Source organism: Tasmannia lanceolata, unplaced genomic scaffold (assembly GCF_043159265.1).
Source record: "Tasmannia lanceolata isolate RefF3 unplaced genomic scaffold, GAP_Taslan_0.1 ptg000025l, whole genome shotgun sequence".
NCBI lineage: Eukaryota > Viridiplantae > Streptophyta > Magnoliopsida > Canellales > Winteraceae > Tasmannia > Tasmannia lanceolata.
The window spans coordinates 10,039,549-10,049,544 of NW_027518702.1; the positions used below are offsets into that span (position 1 = coordinate 10,039,549).

The 9,996-nt window shown below is 39.9% G+C and overlaps 1 protein-coding gene across 2 annotated transcripts; it reads left to right on the plus strand.

Annotated features, from left to right (window-relative positions):
* The first annotated feature begins 1,005 nt into the window (after positions 1-1,005).
* On the plus strand, positions 1,006-5,862 carry LOC143857795 (uncharacterized). 2 transcript variants are annotated; one of them, XM_077368287.1, is made up of 3 exons: positions 1,006-1,547; positions 2,225-2,521; positions 5,631-5,862. In XM_077368287.1, the coding sequence occupies exons 1-3, from the start codon at positions 1,144-1,146 to the stop codon at positions 5,635-5,637; spliced, it is 708 nt and encodes a 235-aa protein (XP_077224402.1). In that variant the 5' UTR covers positions 1,006-1,143; the 3' UTR covers positions 5,638-5,862. The 2 variants fall into 2 exon arrangements, with proteins under 2 accessions (XP_077224402.1, XP_077224401.1); XM_077368286.1 differs by having other exon boundaries at positions 2,225-2,510.
* Positions 5,863-9,996: the final 4,134 nt, after the last annotated feature.

Below are 9,996 nucleotides of genomic sequence, written 5' to 3' on the forward strand. Positions count from 1 at the left end.
ATGTATATATATATATATATGAATAAGAAGAACCGAGATGGTCCTGTTGGAACAATGAGCAGAGAAAATGACAAGGGCTTTGACACCCTGCCCTTGTAATTATCACGGTCGGCCACCATATAAATTCTCCTTCAACACGACCCTCACGTGTGGCCCCTCTCTTTTAGGGTTGACTATGTGAAACAACCGATTACTCCAAAAACTTAAGCTGTTAGAGAATGCATGTTATACTTTAATACTCCCCCTCATGTGTGGCCCTTCTTTTTAGGGTTTTCCCGGTGTTCAAAAACTCCTTGACTCGACAAGGAACTCCCCCGAGTCGACTCCTTTTTGCCTTGGCCGCGTTCCGCATTGCACCACATCCGCATTCCGCATTTTGCCCTACATAGTCATTAAACTCCTTCGACTCTCCCAAGTTATGACCGCGTCAACCTCGTCAACCGCATTCTTGGCCGCGTCCGCGTTGAGTCGACAAGGATTTTTCCTGGCCGCGTTCCGCGTCAAATCCGCGTTTTTAAACACTGGGTTTTCCTACTCGTGACACATGTGGCCCATCTTTTGGGTTGACCATTTCATGTGAATTTTTAATATCAAGGAGTTTTGAACCCAGGTTAATTGCTCTGACACAATGTGAAACGACCTATTACTCAAGAAGCTTTTTTTTTTTAAATGGAAATTATTACTCAAGAAGCTTAAGCTGTTGGAGATGGTGTTATTTAATCTTGTATACTTTAAGAGGCCATACATGTGGATTTTAATATCGAGGAGTTGTTGGGTTTTGAACCCCGACTTACGGCTGTGATACCATGTGAAAATAACTAATTATTCCAAAGAGTTAAGCCGTTAGAGTTGGTGTTATTTAATCATTTATTTATACTCCAATAGGTTACCGCATCTACGGCACTGAATGCATTGAGGTTGGCAGCTCATCTGCGGTCCACAAATGGATCCAACAAACTAGTGCTGGAAGACTACTTCAGTCGAAACGGATCTGAGCTGCCGATAAAAAGAGGGCTACCTTTTCCAAGTGGGTCCTACTCTGGTCAATCTTTTCTTTGGAGCAATAGTGATGGATCACTGCACCAGACAACAGGACAGGACCCATCTTTTCTAAGATGGGTATGCTTCCTTGCTGCCTACTCTATGAGGTTGTTGGTGAAGGACCCGTCGAACGTTGAGAGGTCATTTGAGCATATGCAATGCAGATTTACCAACTTCTATTCGGGAGCAAAGGGATACCGTAGGACTATCCCACAAGGATCTTGGCAAAAGTTGAAGTTATTCCTCACCTCTTCTTCGATGAAAATTCAAGTCACTTGGGTGAAACTAATTGCAAAGGCCGAAAATAGACTTGAGGCATCGAATAAAGATGCCGGGCTGCTGAAATATCTTGCATGGTTAGTCTTCTCTAATACCGGCATGCACGCCTATAACTTTTTTATTGATCTCAAGACCAAGACAAACGTCCCGTATACCTGGTTACTGAATGCTATGAAGATGCGTCTGACAAAAGCAGCCTTGAGTGAAATCCATACAATTATCACCAGGTATAAACCGAAAACCAGGCCAGTGAAATACATCTTTGAATCCATCCTCGCCATTGTGAAACAACCAATCACTCCTAAAGCTTAAGCTGTTAAAGTTGATGTTATTTAATCATTTATACTTCAACACTACCCTCACGTGTAGCTCCTCTTTTGGGTTGGCCATACACGTTTATTTTTAATATGAAGGAGTTGTTGGGTTTTGAACCCATGACCTTCCGTGAGGCAATTGCTCTGATACCATGTGAAACAATGAATTACTCCAAAAGCTTAAGCTGTTGTGGTTGGTGTTATTTAATCATTTTATACCTCAACACTCATCATGTGTGACCTTTCTTTTTGGGGTTGGCTATACACATAGTTTTTTAACATCAAGAAATTGTTGGGTTTTGACCCCAGAACATGCAGTGAAGCAAATGCTCTGATACCATGTTAAACATCCAATTACTCCAAACACGTAAGCTTTTAAGCTTTTGGAGTAATTGGTTGTTTCACAGCCGTCTCTGAGCAATTCCTACTCTCTGCAAAAGATAATCTAAAGCAATCCACTCCACCCAATCATATCCCTTCTCCATATCTAGGTTGCATACTATTCTATTCATATTTTCTCATATTTAAGGTAGACGTCCACCACCTCGCTGGATATTATGCTTGGTAATACCTTTTTTTAATCTCACCAGGTATGAAAGTGAGCCTGGAAATAGACGAACGACATACTTTCGGTATGCAAGACTCCTCGGACCTCAGTACTTCACTGCTCTACAGACTAAAGAGTGCAAGAGTCTGGTCTACCTGGAAGCATGTCTTCTGAAGAAGTATGCATCATTTGGGAAAGAGCAGGACCCTATGCAAATTGTTGCGCTAAACGCTTTGCCCACATGGCAGAAGAACTTTCTGAATATATTTGCTGAAGAAATCTATAAGGCAATAAAAGATGGGCAAGTTTGCGAGGAAGGCGTTGGAGAGGTAATATCCAGGTTAAGTTACCGCTCTCCTTCTACTTCGTGTGTTGTGTTATCTAGTGATATAAGATAAACAAAAATTAAAAAAAAAGAGATCATGCTTGTGTTGTAAAAGGAAATTGGTGCAATTTGGCTGTCAATAGTGCCCTTTAGAATTTCTATGCTCAATGTGGAAATCTATATGATGCAGTTTGATGGTATCTGCTCGAATGAATTTACAGTGTGCTATGTTTTGAAGGTTTGTGGGGAAGAGAAGGCTTTGAAATTTGGGAGACAACCACATGATGCTGTAGTTAAAAGAATGAATGAGGATGATGTGTTTATAGGGAGTTCTGTAGTAGGCAGAATAGTTTTTAATAGGATGAAGAAATGAAACACGGTTGGGGTTGGGCCTGTCGCTCAATGGTTGAGCCTGAGCCTTTGTATCTCAACCTTGAGGTCGCAGGTTCGGCCCAGCTTACCTACCAAAAAAAGAAAGAAACACAGATACACAGACCTCTATGATTGCAGGGTGTGCACAAAATGAGCTTGGGGATGCCATGAGCTTATTTTGAAGAATAAAAAGACAACTTATATTCGCTAACAACCAGAAGAGTTGTTAGCATTCGCAGTTCTTGCGGTTTGGTTGGAGCTTTATGCATGTGGAAAGAAATTCTTGCACAGATTTTGAAGAACCGTATTGAGAGCAATGTTCATATTGGAAGACACTAGTATGGTTTTATTGCAAGTGTGGAAAATATGTTTATGCATCCCAAGTTCTTGATGCCATACCTTTGAGAGATGTCATCTCGTGGGCATCATTTGTTTTGGTCTATGCTTGTCTTGGAGATTGTTGGGAAAGTTGCCTTGTTTCTCATGATATAATGCCCAATTGTAGTGGGAGACAGAATAGCAAATGAGGAGCAGCTATATAGGGGCGGCCTTAAAGAGAGGGTTTTTTCTCTTGGTAAGGTGTGTGTGTGTGTGTGTGTGTGTGTGTGTGAGAGAGAGAGAGAGAGAGAGAGAGAGAGAGAGAGAGAGAGAGAGAGAGAGAGAGAGAGATTCTCGGTTTCCCTCTTGTGTCGCTCGTTGTATGGTCTTGGTTGAGAGGACAAGGGGAAGGGTTGCGGTTTGTGGGTTTGTGAGTTAATCCTTGTATTTTATTTTATCCTAGTGGAAGATAATGTTCTCGCCCGAGGACTTAGGCATCTTGGCCAAACCACATAAAATCTCGGTTTGTGCATCTCATGGCTTGTCCATTTCTACTATTATGTTTCCTTGTGCACGATTGGAACGTATATTGCCTGGCGGATTTTTCAACAGAGATGGTTCAAAAGATATTGAGTTCTTGAATGACATTTTATGGGAAGGTGTGGAGCCTAACTGGTTTCCTTATTTGTTGGGTCTTACAGCCCGCTCTAAACTGAAATCTGTGAGGCAATGGAAGTGGATCCATCCTTCTGTGAACAAAACCAATGATTTATCAAATGTCCATGTGGGTATTGCACTAATCGAAATGTAAGCAAAATGTGGCTGCTTTGAGGATACACTTCGAGTTCTTAGTGCAAGCAGAGATGATCCATGGGTTTTGGAGTGCTTATCAATGCATTGCTTGCAATCTACTTGATCATGTCAGTTCTGAAGATCACTTATAGACTTGGGGACCATAGAAAAAAAACAACCTCAAAATATCATTTGGAAAAACAGAATAGACAGTCCGTGTCTAATTGGATCAGAACTATATCATTTCAATCCCATGTAGATGTACTAAAAGTCTCTTATATGGTACTGTTAAAAAAAAGGTCTCTTATATGGACACATGAGGAAAAGAAAATTCATGGTTGGTACAAAATAATAGCATCAGAAGCCCCGACGAGTAGCGATGAAATATGGATGGATATATGCTTGAAAGTAGAGAAAAATGATGAAAATGTTGATGGTTCATTCCTAATTACTGGGGTCGGAGCCGTACCAAATCAAGGCATGACACTGCCAGGTTGTCGGATTTATGAAGGTGCTGCACTATTGTTCATTAATTCATTCCTGGTTACTGCTAATGGCTTGGAAACAATGGCAGATGCCTTTGGGTAGTGAAGTGGTGTTTATTTCTGATTTGAACACTCTTAACATCAGTATAAGGGTTCAGTGTGCTTGGAGGATCCCTGTTGCTGCTCCTAGTCAGATGTTGTAGAATTGAAGATAGACAGAGTAGAAATGGTGTTTACTGTTTAGGTCTGGCTGGTCAGATTTTTTGGGCTAAGCTTGAAATAACCCAATAATTCTTTGTTCGTGAAAAATCGTTCTAGATAGGGGAAATTTTTTCAAAATTAAACAAAGAAATAGGCTGTGGTTGAATCACGTGTGAAGAAACCCTAACTTGATTAACTTCCAATAACACGACAGTTGGCAGCAAATACACTATTAAATGTTAGGGCTTCTTCACACGTGGTTCAACCACAGAACATGGCAGCAAATACACTATTAAATCGTTAGGGCTTCCATGTGTATTTGCTGCCATGTTCTGTGGTTGAACCAGGTGTGAACAGTGTATTTGCTGCTCCATGTGATTAACTTCCAACTGTCGTGTTATTGGATATTTATGTATTTCTAGAATGATTTACTTCCAGAACTTGATGTTGGTACCATGTTCATATTGATCGGCATTTATGATGAGTTTCCTACCCATTTTTTGCTGGTTGGCGCCATGGTAATTTCCATGAATGAGTGTGACCGTGATTTAGTAAATATTGTTGAATTATATACCCTGGCATAGCTCAGATTATTGATACTTCGGTATCCCATGATATGGTACTTCGTTACCCCATGTTTAGTACTTTGTTATCAGCTTATCGCATGGTTCCGTGCGATGATCAAAAGCTATGCCACGAAATTGTTTAAACCAGTACCTGCTTATACTTAATTCTGTTGTGTTTTCATTGATTCCGCTGCTACTGGGATTTCTGAATTACCTTCATGATTATTGAGGTTGTGCATGTTCATGTCTTGATCTGATTCAGCTTCGTTCCAATGACTTGTATATGACTTGTATTCGCCCTTTGTATTGGCATGCGTAGACCCAACTAGGATAGAGCTATGTTTTTTGCTGGCTTTCACTCTCCCGTGTGTTATTTGATATGTTTTACAGATCCTGAAAACTGCAAGGGACCGGTGGGACCGGAGTAGTAGTTCGACCAGCTGCTAGCCTTGGAATTTTAGTTCGCTTGAACCTTTAGTTATTTATTTCGTGAGTATTTGCTAGATGTTAACTTTATAAGGGATTGTAATAATTTGACTTGAGTTTTATGCGGCGATGGTGTGCCGAACTTGACAGTTGCTCTTTTATATTATGAGATGTAGTTGCTCTGATTTAAGTTTGAGATCTATTGTGAACAATGGTTAGGTTGTACAGGATTATGGAAAGCCTTGTATGCTTGTAAGGTCCACCTTGGGGGGCATGACAAAGCTGGCTGCTTCGCTGCTTGTATCTGCTTTGTAATTTCATAAGCGTTTGTGCTGCCAATAGGGATTAGGGAGCGGGTCTGATGTTTCTTTCTGTAACGGTCGGCCAGTTATATTGGTCTAAATCTGTGGGACACCTTGTCCAGGCTCCTTGTACTCGGTCATTTTTAGGGTTGCAACTCGTGTCGGGTTGGACCTGAGCAACCCATTTTCCCAACCCGACCCTACCCAACCCAACCCGACCCTATTTCCATATTGAATCGTGTTTTGAGCATCTAAATATGTTGGCCCTACTTTTACTTCTGCTGCCAATATTTTTCCTCAGAAAATATGCACGGATGTCATATAATTCATCAAATTAAGACACTAATGGATCCTATATAGAAAGTCGGAAATGAAGGGCCAATGATAGAGTGATGTACTAGTTTCTAGTTAAGGCACTAATGGATCCAATATAGAAAGTCTGAAATTAGGTGCATAAATGTAGATTGAGCACTAATGAGAGTGCAAGTGGCATTCTGAAATTTAATATTTAAGAAACAATACAAAGGTCAGTGTGTGTATAAATATATAATGCGTCAAGTATCAACCATTATGAAGCTTACTTGTCCATCTTGTATCCCCTTCTCAACATCAATACTGATGAAATATCCTTTCCCTTCAAATTTCACATTGAGTCGGGTCGGGTTGCTCGATACCCAAGCTAGACCCAACCCGATTTTCAGTCGGGTTATAAATTCCCAACCCGCAACCCAACTCAACCCGAAAAAACTCAACCCAACCTGACCAAAAATCGGGTTGAACCCAGCCCAAGTTGCACCCCTGGTCATTTTCCTCAATTTAATAAAATGGTTACCCTTACCAAAAAAAGAAAGAAAGAAAGAAAGAGTAGAAATGGTGTTATGGAGCAGATATACTAAAGGGAGCCAAAATGGTTACTCTTCCAGGTTCTGTTGCTAAACTGGATGAGTATTGAACTGTTACAGGTTATCTAAGAAGCATTTATCTCATCTGGGGTAGGGAGGGTTGAGCTAACTAACAAGGAGAGTAGCTCAAAAGAATTGTGCTGTAAGGTGGAGTAAACCAAATTTCCGGGTGCTGAAACATTTCAGGCCACTGAATCATTGTTACAGGCTGAGATGAATGACATAGTATGGACTGTTTTGAGAAAGGGAGGGGTAAAAAGTAAAAACAGAAGGGATTAAATGTAAAAAAATTTGGGCTGGGATAGGCATGCAAATGCTGTGCTCTATATGGGGGTGGCATAGCTGCTATTCACATTAGTGAAATGTCTCGTCCCCAGTGTTGTAATACAGTTATTGCCATTTTAATAAAATTTTGTTATCTTTCAAAAGACAAATAGAGGAAAATGGGGATTTCCCTGGGCTGGGATAGGCATGCAAATGCTGTGCTCATATTTCAACCACACAGACATGACATCTTCAGCCATATTGGTGTGTGGCTCTGGTCAGCTTGCTATAATTCTGATTGTTTGTCCGTGTATCTCAGTGACAATATTTGATCTCTTATTCAAGTACATGATTCTTTAATATTCACATCAGGAAACTCCAGTTGGGTGCCTAAGTGCATATCCCAGAGAATGGTTTTTGTAGGCCAGATCTCATTACCTCATCTGGGTCAGATATGATGTCCATCTCAGGCTATTAGGTACCAAGTCCAACATGGATGGTTGGTACTTTATTTTCTCATTCATAGTATTAAATTTCGGCGAATCGGTTTCGTACAAGATTTAGGTGAAATTTCGGTTAAATTTTGTTTATTTAGCTTTTTTTTACAAAATTTCCACCGAAATTTTGGTTGAAAATTTATCAAAATCAAAATTATACACACACACAGACACACATTTTCGGCCATGTGGCTGAAACTGACATTTCAATCCTTGTTCTCAAGTATCATGGGTTTTAGATTTTGTGGTTAGATGCTAGTTACCTTCTCTGTCTGAAATAAATATATCAAAATCAACACGGCCAGCCATAATATTTCCCAAATTACATCTTTTTATTTTCAGAGATGTTATCCATTTGGGAAGGATAAATTGGAATCAGAATCATGACAACACATTTATCTATCCTGATTCTTCTCATTCATGATGATCTGTAGAGACTAATTATAACAATGCTGAGGGGATTGCCATCTCAAATTTCTACTACTTCTGGCTGATTATAGAGTTCAATAAGTTGAAGCTCCTATTAAATTATATAGTGATCTGCAAGCTCTGTGTTCTCTTTGGAAATTACTGTCTTAACATTGATATTTTATCTCTTCTCTTCATACTGTCAGGAGAATTCATCTGAGGATTTTCATTGATTGCTGCTGCTATTAACTTAGTTCTGATGGTGTATTGTACTTGTCTTATTCTCTTAACATGTAGCTGAAAAAATTTCTTATAATCATTGTCGTATTTGCTTAATATTTAGTTGACCATTTCTGTAATAATTTTGTCTATTAAATGCTATATCTGCCTTCAATGATTGGTGAGACTGATGTTTCATTTCACACTACAACTACCTCTGATTAATGCACACCATTCACACCAAGAACGGCAAGCATCAGATCACCTCCATTTGTGTGATAAATGCATTAACCTTTCATCAGTTTTCGTCAGATAGTTAGGCAGCTTGGCTCTTGACCTCTGAGAGGGTCTATAAATACTTACTATCAAATAGTCTAAATCTATTGGAATTTGATATTCTTTTCTAGGACTATTTCAATCATTTGCAAAACCAGTTTGGAAGTTGGTTATCTTAAATACATATCTTTTTTACTAATGAGAATCAATTAAAAAAAGTGCTTGAACGCACGATAGGAGACTGAAAATCCAAGGGTGGTCCCGAATTGGCAACTAATGAGGAGTGAAAATTATTAGGTTGCTAGCAAGTTTTAGCCTTTTGAAAACTCAAACCTAATTTAGAAGATTAAGAGATCAACAATGAAATTCAAGCACACAAGTTAAATCTAAAGGTAAAATGCAAATAAAGAGCAAGAGACAAGAAAGAGTGCACCCGAGATTTAAAGTGATTCGGTCCTCAAACACAAGGCCTACTCCACTCCACCAACCAAACTCGTTGATGGCTTCACTATTTGATCTTCTTAACCACGGCGAAGATCGGTGCCGATTACAATCGCTTTAACCTTGGTGGCAATCCTCACCACGGAGAGAGGGCTCCGCTTCTCCGAACACTTGCCCTTGGGATGGCTCCGCGTCCCTTCGCACTCGCCCGAATACAATCAAAGAAAATAGAAAATACAACTTCCCTCTTCAAGGGTAGATAGCTCTCAAGCTCACACAAATTCCACTCTTTGAAATGATATACAAATTCAAGCCTAGGTCTAATCCCTCTAGATATCCCAAATTGAGGCACAAGGGTGATTAGCACTCTCTAATTTGTTTAGAACAGTTTAGTAATGAGAGAGATATGTTCTAAGGCATAGAGAACACACACATATATATATATATATAGGGAAAACCCAAATATGACCGTTACAGGGGCATAGTCGTAATTCTGGCAAAATCCCAAATGGTCATAATTTTGTTCCCGACACAGTGGTCTCGGAGTTCCGAGAGATTTTCTCGGAGTTCCGAGAATTTCTCTCGGAGTTCCGGGAATACAAACAGAATTTGGAAGTTTGCTACTGGATCAAATCTCGGAGCTCCGAGCTCGGAGCTCCGAGAAGCCTAAATCAGCCGATTTTCAAGATATTTTATGCTGATGATTTTTGGGCTTCAAGGGCTTCCAAATTACATAGATGGGATTGTTATTCAATTAAGGTCAGTTATTTGGTGACTCAATTATGCCTCAAGGTGGGGTACCTAATAGGGATTAGATGTACAATCTAACACAAGACTTAAGCCTTCAAATCTTCTTCTTTTGAAACACATCTTCAAGTCTTGCACTCTTGCATGGATCACCTCCATTTCTTTGGCTCTTCAAGATCTCTCCTTGAATACTCCAAGTCTTCATCGTCCTTTGGCTTCAAATGGTGTTCAAGGATGTACAAGCCTCGATCCATGCCGTTTTCCTTGATCAAGT